General features: G+C 43.8%; 1 protein-coding gene across 4 annotated transcripts in view; it reads right to left on the bottom strand.

Annotated features, from left to right (window-relative positions):
• DPF3 (double PHD fingers 3) overlaps window positions 1-19770 on the bottom strand; it is a 186463-nt gene that overhangs the window by 12235 nt on the left and 154458 nt on the right. For 3 of the 4 annotated variants that reach the window (XM_058860146.1, XM_058860446.1, XM_058860237.1), the window contains one exon: window positions 18838-19666. In XM_058860146.1, the coding sequence (XP_058716129.1) occupies window positions 19596-19666 (71 nt within the window). In that variant the 3' untranslated portion in view covers window positions 18838-19595. Of the gene's footprint in view, window positions 1-18837; window positions 19667-19770 lie in introns of those variants that run through there. The other variant, XR_009280056.1, reaches the window with a different exon arrangement.

The raw sequence follows: 19770 nt of genomic DNA, 5'->3' as shown, positions 1-19770 counted from the left end.
CATCATGACAGGAGCTGCAGCAGCAGCAGCAGCCAGGAGAGCAGGCAGCCATCCTCTACCAAAACAGCAAACCCAAGGAAACACTGCACAGCACACACAGCTGATTTGCATAATCCACACAAAGCAGCATCCTGCTGTACAAATCCTCTCCCTGCAGTCAGGTAATCTTCCATTCCCATCTTCATCCTGCAGTCTCTTTGCTCCTGCTTTCCATCCTGTGAGGTTTCCTACTACTCACCCATTGCCATCCTTCATTCCCACCCAGCCCTCAGCTTCTCTTCACACCAGGAACATGATACCTCTATTGCATCTCTCCACCTCTCTGCTCTTCCAGCCACCTACCTACCACTCCCACATGCAGAAAGATCCATGAGAAATTAGGACATTTAAGTAGCTGAAGTGGAAAGGAAGGGGGAGACTTTCAAATGGTCATTACCCATCTGAGCAGCCTGCCAAGCCCCCCATGGGAAATCACAACAAAATCTGTTCTTGCAGAAACATACCTACAGGCTGAAGCTAGTGGTTTCAGATGGCAGCCATATGACAGTCGTGTGGCACCTCAAAACACAAGGCTTTGCCTGGACTGAGCACTCAGCCTAGGAATAGGGATGGCTGTTCTCCCCTGGCACAAGAAAAATTCTCTGTGCTTCCAAGGTCAACCCAGTAAGTGATACCAGAGGGATCCTGGGTGAAACATTAAAAAAAAACCAAAAAAACAAAAAACCCAAAAATAACAATAACACCACCATTTATACTTTACATTCTGTGCAGCTTCAGCAGGCCAGGTCTAGAGCCAGCACACATCTCTCTACATCTCTTTCTCTGTCAGTGGGCATCTCTGCTGCTGCTCAGTGCCTGTAAACAGCTGGTGTGTGCCCATTTGTTGCACTGACATCTGTCCACAGCCACCTCCTTCAGCTGGAGAAGCTCAGCTCCTGTTCATAAATAATTTCCCAAGCAGCTGCTGTCAGGCCTAGGGAAAAGAACTCAAGAAGGTCACAGAGCAAATGCAGAGCCTCCTGCAGAGCACAGATGTGTTGTGCCCCATGTCTGAGCTGTATGGACTCTCCCAGTCCCTTACTGGGACACAACTCCCTCACTGCCAGGGGTGGCAACATGCTCAAGTCTCCCAGTCCTTGTATAAATACAGAGACAGGATGGGATGACCACCACTGCACCTGGTAGTGCCGTGGAAAAATGGCCCTGAGCCATGCCATCCCCTGGCTGAGAAGCAGAAGCTGTTTCTTTGTTTATCTTCTCATCACCTGAAATGCCATTGGTTCAGATCAGTTTGAGCTCCTCTGTGGCCTTTGGTCACTGTCCTTTGTTTTAAAAGAGCTCCTCAGGCTCCAGCTGCTCAGGGAAGCGGCTGGGGCTGGCCAGGCAGTGGCAGGATCTGACAGGGCCTTACGGTGGGGCAGTTGGCTCTGAGGGGACCAAGCTGCAGACTCCTGCCTGCTGCCTGTGTCCTGGGCAGGAGCCCACAAGGCTGAGCCTTTCTTAGGCAGAAGAAATGGAGATTCTTGCTGCTGAGTTCCAAGCCAGTGCTGCTCAGCAGCTCAGCCCAGCTCTCCGGCTGTCAGAAGCACTGGGGATTTAAATACACCATCATGTGTAAATCCAGTGTTTAAACAAATAATTCTCTCAGAATAACAGGCAGGCTTTTCCACATGAAGCAAAGCTGACACCTGACTCTTCACCTGACTTCTCCCAGGAGAATATTTTAATGAGGCCCACAGCTGTAATATCACACAGAGAACATTAACAATGCTAATTACCTAAAGTTTAGCCCATGAATACTCAAACAACCATACCTTGGAGACGAATTGTTGTTTTGGCCCAAACGAGGCAGCAATGGTTTGCACGGATGGCTTGCAAAGTGAACCAAGGCTTGTGAGAGCATCAGAGACAGCGTTAGGCACAGAGACCTGGCAAGGCAGCCTCCACAGCAGGGCTGATAAATAAAACAGGTGCCTGGACAGAAGGCACTCTGAGATTGCAGAGAGAAATTGCCTTCAGGTGGCCAAATCCCTCCTGAGAAAGCACAAAAGGTGTTGATAGGTCTCTCAGCATCATTCCCATACAGGATCTGCACAGAGAAAAAGCAGAGAATATTGAAGGAATTCTTTGCCAGGCAGCTGTGGCTGGCACCGACTGAGCCTTGCACTGTGCAAGGAGAAGCCAGAAGTCCACACAGATATGCAATGTGTGAGCGAGGCCTCGCCTGGAAGAGATCCAGGGCCTTTGCTTTGTGCCATATGCGCAGTCATCCTGCAGCTCCAGGTCACCGCGGAGGTGCCCGGGTGCACGAGGACGAGTGCTCTGAACCGACCGGCTCCGTGTGCTCTGCCCCCAGTGCCAGAGCTCCGTGTGCAGCACCATAAATACAGCACTGTGTGCTCTGCTGCACAGAGCTCAGCTGCCGCCCCAGCCTTCAGCTCCTCATCACAAATGCTGCAGGGCAATGCACAAGGGCCATGGTGCAGCAGAAAAGGAGGCTTGGTCCACCCAGGTGTCTCTCGGAGAGAGATGGGAATTTTGAGCAGTCTGTGTTGCTCAGCTCTAATTGAGCACAAAAACATCACATGGCAGGCAATAGCCCATTAGCAACACTGCATGCTGAGGGGCCTTTTAATTATTTTTGTGTTCCCAGAGGACTACAGAATGCTCTCCGTAAGCATGGCGTGGGAATGCCAATTAGGTGGCCTCCAGCCCTGCTAGACAAGGTCTGGTCACATCACCTTGCGTCACAGGCTGAACCCTGCCCTCCATTTTCTCCCCAAGTCTGCCGTTCTCTGCCATGAAATATTTATTAAAGGGAACTGCTGCCTGTCACAAATGGTGAGTCTCCCGTCTCCTTGCCAAGGTCAGGCTGCCGGGGAGGTACCTTTGCTCTCTGTAGCATCTCTTCGAGACTGATGGGTATTTCTTCCATTCAGCACAGCCAGACAGCCTTGGGAAGGAGGCTCTTTCAGTTCCTATGGATTCTTATTTCCCAAGAATAAGATGGGCATGTAAACAAGTCACTAAAGCAGAGGCTGTGCAACAGTGAGCTATTGTGGTATCAGAACAGATAGATGAACTAGGGTATTGAAGGAGCACATCATAAAAAGTCACTAAATCAATTTCTGCTGTGATGAAGAGCCACCTTCAGTCTTTGCAAACCCTGTTGTATCTTCTAAGGAAGCTCCTACACTTAGAAATGAAATCCTAGTCCCACAGAAGTGGATGGGAGGTTCACCCTCTTCTGGTGTGATGCTAGGTTTGCACCCACCTGGAGTTTAACTGTGATTTGCTGAATTTGGATTTACTGTTTCATATGGCTTTTGTGAAAAATCACAAATACTTCAACCACAAGCTGTTTGATTATCAACTTTAGTGAGGGAAATAAGCAGGCACAGCTTAACTTGCTCCAGGAACTATAATTGAAGTGTCAAATAGATTTTCTCCCCCTATAGACAGATACTAAAGGGGTAGGAAAATAAATCCACGACCAGGGATAAACTATTAAAGTAAGTATGAGAACCAAAGTATGGTTTGGTTTGAGAACCAAAGTATGGGATTGGATGTGGAGATAACCTTCCTAATAATGACCTCTAAAGGAACTTGGGGGCCAAAAATATGAGGACCAAGGTCCCCCACAGCTGGGCTGTGCCTACTCAGCTGCAGGGAGCCCGATGTTTCAGTACAGCTGGGGCTGGAAGGCCAGCTTGTTCTCTGCAGTGGCTGGTTCCTGGCAAACCTGCAAACCTGTCTCTCCTCTCCTGTCTCTCTTGACAGCCACTGAGTCCCAGCACACTTGTTCTCTCCTTGCACAGCAGCTGTGCCATAGTGCCAGTACTTTCTGGCTCTCCCCTGTGCCTCTTCTGGCTCTTTGGATGTGTTCTGGGCTGTGGGAATGGGAGGGTGGGAGCATGGAGAAGCTGCCCAGCACAGGACCGCACCACAGATTTATGCAGAGACTTAATGATGTTTTCTGGTTTGTCTTTTATTTTTTTCTCCCTTCCTAGTTATTCCTAACATTTTACTTGCTTTTTTGACACCTGCTCAGCCTTGACCTGTCATTTTCTCAGAATTAGCAACGATGCTGAGATCATTTTCCTGTGCAGTGATGGCTGATTTAGAGCCCCTCATTATGCATGTATAATTAGGGTGGTTTTTTTTTCTCCCCAGAAGCATTACTGTGCATTTATCGGCAGTAGATTTCATCTGTCATTTTACAACCCAGTTCCTCATTATCATGAAAAACTTCTGCAGCTCTTCACAGTCTACTCTTGTTTTGACTGCCCAGAAGAGTTTTTCATTCTTAGTAAACTTCTTGCCTCACTTTTCCTCTTCTTTTCCAAATCACTTTTGAAAAGATTTAAAAATACATGTCCATCTTAGATCTTTGGGTAATTTTCCTCCCCTGTGAAAACATATTGTTTATTTACATCTATTGTTGTACTATTACAAATACTTTGTGTCTTTTATTGCAATCACTCTACTGGCAATCACACTGTTATTCAATAGCATTGCACTGGAAAAGTGAGGACAGACATTACAGAAATAAAACAATCAGCAGTCCCATTTTTAGGGACTTAGCAGACAAGGTATATTTGTTTTGATCTGTGACAGTAAATTTCATCTCTCACTGTTTGTTGTGTAATACAGCTTGGTGTTTTTTTATTATTTTTATTTTAATGTATCCACTTCAAAGTTCATTATGCCATTCCAGAGACTAGTGCTGATAAAATCCTCATCTGGATTCAAGATATTGGCAGAAAGACTAACTCCTCAAGTCTCTGGCACCAAGGTAACGTCTTGTCATAAATCCATAGGAAGCCAGATTTCATTAGTTCCCTTGGTCATGGAATTAATTGTTTGCTCTGGCATTGAGCACCTGAACATGGCTTTGGGCAGCAGGAAAAGCAGAGGCATTTTAATGCTGTTCCTCTGCTGTGTTTTACTTGATTTTTGTCTCAGGATTATGAGATGCCAGGGATGTAAAACAGCTACCAGAAAGATAACAGCTGCCAGAAACAGGGCCTTCTGGTTTGTACTTTGAGCTGTGCATACTGTGTAGAGTTAAAAAAAAATAGTGCTTAGAATAATTTAAAGCAGAAATCTGTTACGTTCCTTCAAAATTACCCGTGCTTGGTTTAATAGATGCCGGATTAATTGCGTGCTGTCTGAGAGCTTTTGTTCCCCTCCAGAGTGGCTGTGGTCTGTGCCACAGAGGTGAATGCTACTCTACTGTATGGCAAATTTGACATTGAAGGGCTCTTTGTAGAAATAGGACTGCCATTCTCCCCCATTGTCCCTTTGATTAAACAGTGCCAGCAAAAGAGACAGTTTTGATGGTTGTTTTCATATTGTGGGCATCTGGCTACTAAGAGCTGGGCTGAGATCACCAAATCACAAGCTGCTTTAGAGATGTCTGTTTATGCACGCTGATTCCACAGTGATGTGATCCAGGGAAGTATTTGGATATGCACATTGAGGGGGGCCAGGGGGCAGGGAGGAGAAAGAAACAATTTCTGGGATGTGTGGTGAGGACCATTTGTTGCCTGTGTGTGCTGCTGTTTCCCAAAACAACTCCCCCGGTACCCAAACCCACCACTCTCCAGTATCCCTGAAATAACCCTGGGCTGGGGATACTTTTTCTTCACTTTCACATGAACAGGCTTCCAGTGACCTCTGAGGAACTTTGAAATAAAAAAAAATAAATCTAATATACTACATGTGGACTCATTCATTGACTGCTCCCCATTTAAAACCTCCTTTGCAGATTCTCACATCCATGTGAATCAGCACTTGGTGATGGCTCAGGCCATCCCTCAGATGCTTCAACGTTGGTCACAGGGACTCCGTAAGATTATAATGGCTTCTGGACTAGGTTGCTGGCACCTTCTGTTTGCTGAATAAACTTTAACACACAAAGTTCTTCCCAAAATTTTGACCATCTCTTTTGGTTAGTACCAAAGCAAACAGGGAAGATCTTGGGAAGAGGGCACTTCCATCTCTTTCCACACATCTGTTATCCAAACAGATAAAAAGGCTACAGAAGCGTTTTTCCTTGAACTTTTAATTGAAGTGCTTTAATATAAAAAAACCAGTACATACAAGTTCTAAACTCCTGTTTTCTGCAGTTGTTTACACGTTTTCTAAGTTGCAACAGAATTAGCTATGTAGGTAGTCAACACTGCTAACAAACTACAGTACAAGTTACTAATAACAGTACAAGATGCTTGGAATACATTCTTGCAAATGTGTATGAATACCAAAGAAATCCTACGAAGTTGAGAGGCTTCCAACACCCATTTTCCTCTCCTCTCAAACCTCTGTAGGATTTTGCTTACAGGTTTCCTAACCACCAAAACACGGAAGGGCCGATCCTTGGCTGGTGCAAGCTGCGGTGGCTCCGTTGGCAGCCGCAGAGCAGTGTGAGTTGCCACGATTCACTCTGTGCTCAACAGACACCTCCTGGTGGGGTGAAACACCATGCAGGTTTCCGTGCGTGACAAACTGATGGGCCTTCTGATGGGTCAGTGCCGGCTTAGCTCATTAAACAATACATTTTTTTGCTCAGGGTTTGAAGGCTGATCTCTTTCTCCAAGAAGCAATCAGATCAGGATGACTGAAGAACAGTCAGAAGCACCCCAGATTCTCATACTGCTCTGGGTAAAGCTGGGCAAATTTCCCTTAAAAAAAGCCAAGTTTTGAAGCCACCTCATCACCTCCCCCACAGAAGGCTGGCAAAGCTATCAAGCACTTAACAAAACTGAATGTGAGATAAGAAGAGCAAAGGTCCTCCACACAAGCCATGTTAAAACAAATCTCTACATACAAACATTGTAACAATACAGTCACTTCAGAGTTCCAAAGAAAGGTTCACACTTTACAAAAGAGGAAGAGGGGGGAAAAGTAACACAGGAAGCTGTCCTTACAATTATGTACTGGTTCCCAAACCTGTAACCTTAGTCTGCGGCTGCCAAAAGTAAACAAATACCAAGTAAGATTGTGTGAGCTCCAGTGAGGCCTCACAGGGTATAGCAACAGGCAACCTGGAGGCAGTGTACATAGCTGAAAAGGAATTTGAAAGAAAGACAGGCATTTTCTCCTGCTCTGGTACATGTACATAACCAAAGACACAGTGACAAACACACCACAGAGATGGGTCTTTCCAGCCTTTGAGCCCACCTACCTGTCACCCAGGATTGGTCACAGAAAGGTTTTTCCTCTGAAATGAGATGGTATGTGGGGTTTTCTTCAGGCAGGAACCCTTATTTTTTTTCCCTCACTCAGTTTTTTGACTTGTCTCTGTACCTGCCATGTGATTAATAGGATATTTGGGCTCATCTGAGACTGCTGTGTTTTTCTTACAAGCATCAATACAAAACCTCATGGCCCTGCAGACCAACATTTCAATGTCATGCTTCAATCAGCAGCACCCAAAACTCCTCCAGGCTATTCACCAAGTGGCATTGGATTATTTTGGTAGGAAGACGGAAGCTGGTGAACCCATGACAAGGTTAGCATTTCAATTCATCTGCACATTATGAAAAGACTGGGCTCCAATGTCTCCAGTTCAGACTAAGACACAAAATGGAAGTTCAGTTCTGCTGCAAAGAGGATAAAATATTATTTAGATCCAGAAGTTGGCATATTGTGAAAAACATGGTGGTGGCTCACAGTAAGAATTCTTCAGCTGTATTGCCTTTTCAGTGACTTTGATTTTCTGTTCATGTTAATTTGTGAGTATAGTTTTCTCCAACCACATTTTCTTGACACCACAGTTATTGCATTACAAAAGCCACTACAATGCAATCACTCAACATACACACACATGTTGTATAGATAGGGGTATGTACAGCCAGGAAGTGGGGCAGCTTCCAATCCACAATTTGTTTTTCCCAACCCACAAGATCCCAGTTAGGTGAGACAGAAGTAATCTAGAGCATCCTCAAATGTTGAAAGGAAGGCTCTGAGTATACAAGCAGATAGAAACCCCAAAACCTAAACAACAAGAATTAATGCTAGTGGAACATCTCCTGCTTTGTAGCTAACTAAGTTGCCCTAAAATGGTTCTCACCTCAAATTTTAAGATGCAGAATGTGCAGCAAGTGCAAAGAAAGAGGTGTCCTCCCCTGTGAATGCAGGGAGTGAATGTGCTTTCTCAGTATTGCCTAGAGGTTACCTGGTACACCTGCTCTTCCCTAGCCCACTGTCTTTATAACATCAAGTCTTTTGCTTCAATGCCTAGCTGGTAAGGCTAGACTATTTCATTATGAACAAACTTCAAGGTTAATGTTTTAGAAGATTAGAAACAGATACCCTGATTCTTTTAAAACAATAACATATTGCACACTTCATGCTTCTCTTTATCCTTTTTCCACAGAGCAAAGCATCCCAATGGCAAGTTTTCCATCAGTTCTGAGCTGGCACAGCCAGTTCTAAGAGCTGAAATGTCGATCAGGCCTTCACAGCCTTTGCTTCCCTGCCAAGAATGCTCCCTGCCCCCTGAAGAAACCAGTCCATTCTGAATATTTCTGTGATGTAGACACTCTGGGATCCACAGCAGGTCATCAAATGCTCTTATGCTGGCCAGTCATTAGGAGCACCTTTGATAAATTTCTGTATTTCTTAAACTATGTGTAATAAAAATACAACTACATACAATAAATTTGAAGGACTCTTTGTCCCATTGCCAAATTTATTTATTAGACTTAAAAAGAGCACAGGAAGGTACTCAGCTCTTCAAAAAGTTCTCAGAAATCATGTCAGGAGCTTCTGATATTGTGCAATGTTTTTTCATCTCTATGCTGAGCCAAGTTTTAGAAAAAAACTATTGTGCATGTCACCAGCCTTGCACTGACAAGGCTTTACACAAAAAAATGTGATGAAACTTGCTGATTTCATCACTGCAACATTGAGCATCATCCCAGGTAAATGACACTCCAAAGACCAAAAGAGCCCTTAGGTACATTTGTGTAACAACCTCATCTTCAGACCACCCTGGACCTTCCATGACCTATATAAAAGCCCTTCCATTTTTTGCAGAAGGCTTCCAGGACACAATCTGTCAACAGGAGGCAAGCCACAGCAATGGGTGAGGCCATGGCTGGACACACTCTATTGTTCTACTGTTTTTGATAAGAAGAAGTAGGATGGAAGGAGTCCAGCTGGTCCCCAGAGCTCAAAGCTAGACATTGTTTTAAAATACCTTTCCATTTCCAAAATGAGGAGATGTGATAGCAGAATCAATAAGGTACCTAAAATAAAAGCCTTCAAGTTATTTTTTAAGCCATTTTTAATCATAAACCAGTGCCAGATAAAGGAGAAAGCTTCTGAAGTCAGAACCCAGTTCTTGGATGTTTTGCACTCAGACTGAATTATTCTTAAAAGGGGGAGTAACCTAAGAGCCTTTACGGTCTATTTGTAAATGAGTGGATATTTTTCATTTAAGTCTCTGTAACAGAATAATTTGAAAATAACTGAGGAAACCATGCAATCACAGATGATCTGTGTTCAGTGTGCTCTGCTGAAACTGCTATGACTCCACTGCATTAAGAAAAGACATACATTATTCTGTAGCAATTGTCCATGACACTGAGGCTTACAGCATAAATATTGCAATACCTCATCCAGTTTCTGTATGATACACGAAGTTTTATTGCAGTAATGTCTCATAATAGATGAAGGTGCTGCAGGGTCCTGTTTGGCCAATTGCTATAGGACCCTGGAGTGCATTTCATAAGCAGGGAATATCTCCCATGGGAAGGGAGTTAAGATGAGGATTAGATGCCAAAAGAACCAGCTACAAGCTTCATGTACAATTCTAGAAAAATATTTTCTGTGCCTCACACCCCCATCTTCTCCCAGCCCCTCCATTAAATGGGAGGTTCGTTTCCATGTTTGCAGATAGTGCTGGATGCAAGATAATGGAGCATGGCCCTGCCACGCACAGCCGAATGCCTCTAAATCAAGAAGCCAGTGTTCTTTGCCAATGTGACAGATTGAAAAATGCTTCTGGTACTTCCATGAGTGGGTTACTAAGCAACACTTTGGCTTCCAGGGAGTAGCCCTGCTGGATGTGATCTCATGCACCGGCAGCCTGACCACATCCCCAGCTGGAGCACTGGGGAAAGGAGGGTGTGTGTGCCAGCAGCAAGGCTGCAAGGCTTCGCTTGGCTCTAACACAGGTTCCTTTGGGATGAGCTGTAATCACAACGGAAAAATATCCCAGAGGTGACCATGGGCCTACCCACAGGATGGCTAAAAAGGAAAGACATACCGTTGGGAGAGAAGTAAAGCTTGGAAATAAAGCTTTAAACACCTGTGGTGTATCCTGGGTGGCTGTCTCAGAGCAAATGATGCTGAAGAGGACTGACTCCAGGGAGAGTTGCTAAAAAGCATAGGGGCTGGAAAAGATTTCCATGTGAAGAGACAGAGAGATCAAAAATACTAGAACAGATTAGAAATGAATAAGAGAGGGGAGGATGGAGCTGACTGAAGTGAGGTCTCATACAGGTGAGGAAAATAATGTGCTGCTGTGCACTGTTTCCTGATGTAGCAGTGAGGAGTTGTTTACAGAGAATCAGAGGGCAGTATACTGAAAACTGATGAAACAAGCTCAAACTCCCCAAAGTCAGAGAGACATTTGCCCTGGTTGCTGACTGTTCCATCATTATCTTTTGCTGAGATTTCTCACTTTCCTTTGGAGCTTGTGACATGGCATCACTGGAGCCAGGCTGAGCCAGAACAGGGCACAAACAGACCAGACTTATAGCCAGAGATAGAAATAACTGTTTTCTTGAATGTGTTTGGTGTGCTTAACTATTAAGCAGCCATACACCTTTTCATAAAGACTAAAGTCCATGACTTGGCATCTTTAAGGATATCAGGCCAACCACAAAGTCAGTAGATGAATGTTGACTAAGAGCAGTTGGAAATCAGACCCACTTTTTATAGCATTGGTTCTCTTTCATGTGTTGGTAAGTCATGCTCTAAATTTGTTAGAATGTTGATACACCTTTCCAAAACAAGTAGGATTTTCTCTTTCCTCCTTCTTCTGTAATACCTACTATAGAATTCCAGATTTATTCCTGATCAGTGAGCAATGTTTACAGTAAATAACATTAGGATGATACACAAATATATATATATATATATATATGTATGCATGTATGTATAAATAACTTAAAGTCTCCTAATTAAAAATCAATACCACAGCATCACACAGTAAGGCTGTGCCAGTGCCACTATTCAGAGATCATTACTTCAGCATTTTAAAAGTGAAATTACAAGGTGATGACAAATAGCTTTTATTTGGGAGAAGTGCTATGATGTCATAGATTTGTCTTCTATTTTCCTTCAGAATAATGGGGACAATGTTGTCCCAAATCAAATAAAGTATCAACAGCAAAGATTGTAACTCAATCTTCCTCACCCCCAATTTTAATTGTTGATGGGTTTCTTTCAACCACTTCTAGTGGAAAAAAGAAAAAAAAGTGTATATCAATGGCAAATTCAACCTGAAATGAAAGATGAAGAGCAAGTGAACCAATAAATTAGCATGTACAGAAGCTTCTGGTTCTTATAAGATCTGATTGAGTCACACAGATACCAACTTACTTAAATACTCTTGAGTTTCTCTTTACACCTGCAATTCAATGAAATAAATTATTTCCAGGCCTATACCCATCACTTCTGACCCAGGCTGCAGTTCTGGAAGAAAGTCTAAGTAAACAGGAAGACAGCTGATCTCTTCTGCAGCAGAAGAAATGGCAAGCCATCAAGGTAAAGAGGAAATCTCTCTCACTTTTTTTAAAGAACATTTTATGACTAAAAAGTCTTTATTAACTACTGTATGGCCTTGAGATTAAATAAGCACACAAGCTTGATTCTTTGCAATGATCAAAGGTTTGTTGAACATTTCTAAGGGAGAGACAGAAGCTGATGGTTTGGTTTGGACCTGTCTATTTCTGAATTGTTCTAAACCTTTCAAATCAGTTTTAGTACACACTGTCTCTGAAATACTGTAAGAAAAGAAAAAAGTGAGAATGAACAAGGAAAGATATTTTGTAATGAAGCTCAAAGGAGATGACACTTGGAAATTCCTCATGCACAGCCTTCCCAAAAGGATGCAGGGGCACATCTCTAGTGTTGCACTCCGGAAGAGCTATAAAGGAAGAGTAAGTAAGGTATAAGATTCATGTCTTCTCCTTTGGTTTTCAGCAGATACTTATTTTTTCACTGTTGCTCACAAATTCTGCAGTGGGAGTACATTGTGAACATCCAAATGAGGTCCTGTGTCCAGCAGAAGCACATGTTGAGGCTGGAAACAGATCTGTGCTTCACCAGAACTCATGGGCAGCAGGGGCTTTGGCCTTCCAGGCAGAAGATCTTGAGAAATGGAAGTCCTTATCTTGTAGGCACAAGGGTCCCTGATGAGACTTAGCAGTTTCAAAATCATATATGGCAATAGCAGGAGTCCTATCCGAGTGGACAAAATGCTGGACTGTGCTTTCTCATAGAGAGGTGTGCCATGGCAGCAAAGACCCTTCAGGCTGCTACAGAAAGGAACGCTCTCCCAGCCAGCCAATTCAATCAGTCAAGGCACAGAAAGGAGATGAACATGAAATGAGTGTGTCATCCTTTATCAGTCTTTCCAAATGCAAAGAATAAAACCTGCCCTTCTCTCTCCCTAGCTTCTGAAAGTGGGAAGAGATGAAATATTTCCTGAGTCACTGTGGAGGTGAAACCTATAGTTTGTTACAATGAACTGAATCAGATGGATGACTAGACTGACAGGAGTCTGAAAGAAAATATCAATATTTGAAAAATCAGCAGTTTCAGGTATGAAGTGTTTTATTTTTAACTTCATGCACACAAAGGGCAGTAAGCTGATCTGAAAATAGTAGTTGTCTCATTTCAAAACAGCAGTAACAACATATATTCTAAATGTGCTAATGTAATAACACTTTACATTTTCACCCAACATGGCAGAAATACACAAAAAATATTAATAAACTGTTGGCTCGATTCCCCAGCTGCTAATTGCCTGGCATTCTCACTGGTATACAATAAAAGGGTAGAGCCTAAAACCCCTCCTGTTCCCTAGAGGTACCTGCTGTTCTTTACATTCCCCCTTTCCCCCCCAGTTAAGTGTCTCAATGCACAATGGTGGCGTGTGGGGGGGTGGTATTTCCAAACACCCCAGGGATGCAGCTGGAGCAACAGAAGAGTGATGCACCTCTCCTCTAGCCTGTGCTAAGGCTTGGCCATCAGGACAGCAAAATTGTGCTTGCACAACCTGCAGCCTGGTTCTTTCAAGATAGCCACTGACCCCAAGGGCCAAGGACACTGCCCGGGAGCGTCAGTCACTCTCGCCTTGTCTGCAGTGCAGTGAGACCTTGTGCCCCAGCCAGCACCACCAGAGACAGAGCTGGGCCAGTGCCAGCACTGTCTGCAAAACTGCACCCCAGGAATGGGGACATGATGCTTTGGCCCTGGACGATGGCATCAGCACTGGTAGAATGGGGACATTGCCTGAGCCTGCAAAGCCAGGGGAGCATGATGGGGAGCGGGCTGGGCAGCTGCACTTGTAAATCAGCCCCCTTCAAACCATAGACACCCCCCTCCTCTCCCTGCCCTTCCAACACACCTGAGTTTATCTTATGTAAACCAGACGAGGTTTGCTGCCTGTCCTGAAAAGCCATTCAACTACTGCTGGGGATGGAGGTCATTGCTAGTAATTATATCACCACTGAAGATGGATTTGGCTGCCTGCCAGTCACAACTCCTGCCCTCTTTTACCAGAGAAGCACAGCCACAGCAACTAAGCTCTTTTGTTCCTTCTGCAGGGTTTTGGATCTTTCACATCCAACTCCTGCCTTGTCACCTGCTCCCAGGCAGTGTTGTGGGCCTGTGGCTAGCAGAAATAAATGGTGTAAGGAACAGCTCAGAAGAGCTGGCTCTTCTTGCTCTGCCACAGCCTTGGGTCTGCAGCACCGTGGTGAATAGCAGCACTTAGGGCTCAAACACTGTTTGTAGGCTCCAAGTGTTTTGCAAAGGCAGCTAAGAATTGCCATCCTGCCTTTTCTCCTGAAGCGAGGCACAGATTTGAGTACCTGCCCACAGCAGTGCCACAATCCTTGTAAGTGGAAATAAGCCCCGTGCTTTATAGCTGCACATAGGCAGGGTGTGGGGAATGTCCCACTCCCAGACTGGCTCGGGGCAGCTCTGAGTGCCCCTGTGATGGGCAGCTGGGCACAACCCACAGCTCTGCAGGACAGGCTGTCCCCCATGTGGTCAGCATCCAGAACTGAGCTCTGGGTTTGGCCCTCAGTCCGTGACCATTCCTGCCAATTTGGCTGGGGGCTCCTTCTGCAGACACCTCCTATTTGGGGGGGCTGGGGCAGCACCCCCTGCTCCTGCCTGGCAGCCGTGGTCACCCTGCTCAGCTGCAGGTTCCCTTCCTCCTGTCATCCAAAAGTGGGAGATGCTAAGATCATAATGAACCCAGACCAGTTAGAGAAGGGGGCTTTCCTGACCTGTCTGCCTGCTCCCCTCCATAGAACTTATTTTCTCAAAATTATAGAACTGATCAACTGTTAAAATATCAGGTGACCTCCTCGGGATCATCCCACAGCTTCCCATAACAAGATTGAAAAGATAATCTATTTTTTAATAATGTCCTCCGTAAAATTTACGTTTACTTTCCTCTCAGACTGGTGCCAGATTTTTCCCAATATAAATTACATTAACTTTAAAATTCAAATATTGAAGTGATTCTTTTGAAAAAGATTGAAACAGTAATTTTCAACTCTTTCGCCTGTTCCCCCTTAGTTTTTGTATTAAATAATTTGCCAGATTAGACTTCAGTATATGAATAATTATGGTTCTCTCAAAAGCAGATTTTTTGAAAATAAATTCATTCCACACAGAAAAATCATGCCCAGCTCTACCTGGAATTTTCTTGCCTGTAATGCACACTATCCCTCTAGCAGTGACAAGGTTAATTAATATTCCTTTCTACCCCCATCCACTCCTCACCTCCCAGGTGACCCCTGTCAAAACACATGCTGTAGGTGTAAAGAAAATGCTATAGCCCCATAACACTGCATGGTGCAGGAGAATCTTCCTTTGGGGCAGAAATGACTAAGCTCCTTTTAAAAAGAGATAAAAAATCATTATTTCAAAGTTATTTAGAGTAACATTTGCTTCAAAAGAACACAATGGTGGCTTTGCTAGCTCAAGAACTGGTCTGAGGTATGTTTACAGAATGTAAACTCTGTGCCCTGTAAACTTGATGCAACAACACAGTTATGGAAGCACAGTTTGGGGGCAGATCAGGACCCATCTCATGTTTCTTAAAAGTATTGCCTTTTCCAAGCTATGGGGGAGGCCCTGTGATGGTAACACGAGTTCACTTCCCCAGTGGTACCCCTTGGATGCCCCCGTTCTGTGGTCATTTCTCCATCCCTCTGATTTCTGCGTCTGCCCCAGCAGGTGCTGCCCTCCCCAGCCAGTCTTCCCACCATGGACAGAAAACTGGGCAGCACAGCACACAAACGTGATGGAAGAAGAGCCAGAGGCAAGCCACGGTTTCACACAATACAGTCTGAATTGCTCGATCTCTGGAACAGCCCAAGGTGGCCAACACAAAGTAGATGGCATTGTGGGCATGAAGGAGGTAATGTGCAATTCACTGCATCAGTAAAGACGATTTTCTCTAACTGACCTTTTTTAGGTTATCCAAAAGGAGTTAAAAGTAGAAGGATCATGTGCATATGTTTAGCTAAAGTACTTTAAGGCCATTATGCAGACACACTTGTATTTAAATACATCCTCTCCCACAGTAAACATCTGTTTTCATAATAAGGCCAGGAAGAACAATTACATCATCCAGCCTGACTTCCTTTATAACACAAGCCTTTTTCAGTCAGACATTCTTGTGACTAAATAAGATTGTGTTTAATTAAAATACACCTAAGAATCTGTGTGTTCTTGATTTGAAGTCTCAGAGGCATGCAGGATCTACCATCTCCTGGTAGTTTGCCCTGATTTGTGCTAAAATATTAATTGTCTTGCCTACACAAAAGAGTTTTGAAAAACACCATTGTTCACCTCAGGGACTGCCAACAAACTTGCATGTCCTGCCATAGCAAGAGAGAGAGCAGCACACTGAGCTGGGGTGCTCACGCTGTTTATTGCCCAGAGCAGGTCTCTGGAAAGATTGCCTGACTGCTGGGATGTGTGCCCAAGTCACACATCCCAGCAGTCATACAGGAGGACTATCCCCAGTGGGGCAGCAGGTGACAGGGAATCACTTATGAGAGTTTCTAAACTCTTCTTCACCCCCATGGTAGTGCCACAACCTCTCCACATCTCAGCAAAGCTGGTGCATTTTTCACCTGAGAGGTCAGTCACTATTTCTGAAGTGCACCAACACACATGGCTCTGCATGCGTGCTAAAAGTGTCACTGAGAGGTCCGTTCCAGCCCCTTATCTTGGACTCAGGTAGTGAAGAAGGGAGGCTGTTGCTGGAGGAAGTTCTCTGGATGGAAGAGTTTGTGTCTAATCTGCTGCCAAAGTTACCTGGAGCTGCTTGGCTACACAGCACACAGCATAAAGCTGAAGAGATGAAACACAGCTGGTCCACTGTGGATATGCACCCTGTCACACTGATCTCAGATGGCAAACAATGCTTTGGCATTGAAGATCTAGCAATCTGTCCTTCTGTCATACCTCATTAGTGATGAAACTTCAGCAAGGCCACGGAGGAGCCGTATTTCTGAACATGAAAGGTATTGTTGGCTGCAGAATGGTTATGGGAGGTAAAAACAGCTCTGGATCAAAACCACTAAATAGGAAAGCAGGTATGCACAGTGAACACAGCTCCTTTAGCAATGTCTCTGTCACAGGGATGGAGACCACTGAAATTCTGCACCAGATGGTTCCACCAACCAGGCTCCCTGAGACTTACATGATGAGTCATGAGTGTCTGCTTAATACACAGGCCAAAGAATCATGCATGTCCTCTCTGTTTAGGAATGCAGACATTGTCCTACTCCTCCAAGGCCAGTGTAAGCATCAGACACTGGAAGGTGATGGCCATTTTTACGGTGGAAGTCCCTAGGTCTAGCAGGACTGGTAGCTGAGGACCAGCCTGAACACTAACCCACATCTGCTGATCCCACCACCAGCACCACCATAAAAGTTTCCTCCAGCACACACACTTCTCATTTCCAGTCATTCTTCCCAAAATACCCATTTACTGTGAGAGAGCCCAGTGGTGTCTCTGATGAATACACACTTCACTTCTGGCCACAACAGGATTTTGTATGAGACTGAACCATGTGATGGTCCCAAAATACCAGATCAGCAGGGTTCAGCCACACCAACAGATGGCTGTAAATGCTCATGCAGATCATCTGTGTCCTCCAAGTGTTCCCCAGGGCAGGGCAGCTCCAGACTGGGAGGAAGATGCTTTATTTTATATTTGCTCAAGGGCCTTGTCCCCACAGGTATCAGACACCTGATGCAAGTACACAGGCTTCCACTTTGCTCTCTCCAGATTTGATCCTCAAATTTCTTTGTGCTCTCAGCTCATTGAAGGGCTGACATAGGAAAGCATAGGATATTAAATCAATTTTACAGGTAGCCTGTGCAGCTGCTCCAGGAGAGTCTTGGTCCAATACAATTAGTATAAATACTTTCTATATTTTTTTTCTTAACATGTTAAAATACTCCTGCTCCAGCCTGAGAAGAGGCTGCAAGAGTGGGTGGGAGAATCCAGTAGCTGACACAGCTACTTTTGGTGTGTAAGCTGAACAAAAGGGGAAGATAGTATCTAAATAATGAGAAAAAGTGCACTAGGTCAGTAGAGCTCATCCTAACTAAGTGTAATTAGCAGGAGAAGGAAGAAAAAATAGCTCACCAATATTGTCTCACAATGTCTTTCAAGTGTTTGGGGATGTTTACATTTGCAGAAGAGTTTTGACCAATATAAAAATGCCAAATATAATCTTCAGTATCCTTACCTACTTGTACCAGCAACATGAGCCACATGCTGCTTGGCACTCTCACAAATTTATATTATTAACCCACTTAAATCTATGCATAGAAAATGATACACATCATACCTAAAAAACTGGTTATTCTGGGCTACTTGGCAGTTCAGGGAGTGGTAGGTTTTTAACCTTAAAGACGTATTTTGTAGAAAATATTTGATGTACTTATTCTCCTAGTAATATCTTAAATAATTCAAAGATCTTCAACTGCAATAATTTTTTTTCAATGGATGTTCACACTTAATATTTTCTTCATTTCACATGTAAATCTTTGTTTAAATAAAGTAGAACTATTCCTATTTAAATTTTTTAATCATTATGAAAATTCTTCTTTTCACATTAGGTTCAGCAGATTATTCTTTTCTTTAGAGCTGGGGAACGTTTTTAGACAAATTATGTCATTGGCCAAAAATGTGGTTGCAGAGAATTTGGGGGAAAATTGTTTGGAAATTCAGTTAGATCTTGATAATTACTTTGACAAAAAACAGTAACACTTAGGAAATGCTGAAAGCCCAGATTAGACAATGCCCAGAAAATGCAGCTTTCATTTGCAGAACATTTTAGTTTAGAAATTTCCAAAAAAAATTAATCAAAGTGCTTCATTTGACCTTAAGCCAAAATTGTTCCTTTTTGCAACTTACGTTAGATTGCTCAAAAAAATTACAATTTTCACCTTCTATGATCAATTTAGGATGATGATTTTTCTTTTGTTCCATTTTCTGAGCTAAAAAGAAAGTCAGTTGCATACAAAAGATTTTTCAATCATAATTTTCTGAACAAAAAGAAACTATGTGTCTGGAAGGTATTGTTGGCATTGCAGTGGGATGGTATGCCTGAATATCCTGAATACCAAAGGCATTTCTAAGCATCTGAGTGTGTACATACCAGTACTGCTCTTCCTTACACTTAAAACAGATTCCTAATATCTGCCAAATCAGGGCATTTGATTCAATGGAGAAAGTGTCACTCCAAAAAGTTTTGATCAGTGCTTCTCTAAGTGACAATGTGCTGTTCATGAACTGGGAAGTATTGAACTAAATGCAACTCTCAGAGCACCCCTCTTAAGCACCCATGCATCTACAGAGTGGTTGCAGTAAAGAGTTTTCCAGTCAAGCCTGTGAAGAGAAACACCTGGTGCTGCTCCCAGCTGAAGTACTCACCAACAATTCCTTGGGAAATATCTTACTACTTTTTCATTTAAAAAAAGACTAAACAGAAAGCACGAGGCCACACAAAACTGACTTCTCCGTGTCAGTCTAACAACCCTCCCCCTTCCATAATGCAAGTGAGCCTGTTAATGGCAAGCAGCAACCATGCACAGCAGTGAAGAGATTTCATCCAGATCATTGGGAAAGTACACTGTCCTAGCAGAGCCCAGGAGGTCTGGCATTAGTGACAGTGAGTACCACAGATACCTCTTCCTGTATTTGAGTGTCCGTTCGTTTGGATGTGGATTGTGTCTTTGTGTTCTGGATGGGAATTTTGTGCTGGTATGGCAACACCAGGAGCAAGGTGTTTCTTGACTGCTGGAGCTCCTCAGGCCTGGTAGCCAAAAGCTGATGCTCTCTCTCTGAGCAGTTCCTGGCACAAGTGACAACTCCAGCTCCCTGCAAATGAAGAAATCCTTCTTATAGGGATGACATAAAATCCAGGCACTCAGAGATTATGTCAAGATTGGCTTGAATAGTATATCAGATATTCCAAATATTGG

Source organism: Poecile atricapillus, chromosome 1 (genome assembly GCF_030490865.1).
Source record: "Poecile atricapillus isolate bPoeAtr1 chromosome 1, bPoeAtr1.hap1, whole genome shotgun sequence".
Classification (NCBI taxonomy): Eukaryota; Metazoa; Chordata; class Aves; order Passeriformes; family Paridae; genus Poecile; species Poecile atricapillus.
Note: the sequence above shows the minus strand (reverse complement) of the source record. Positions and strands in the feature narration are given on the sequence as shown.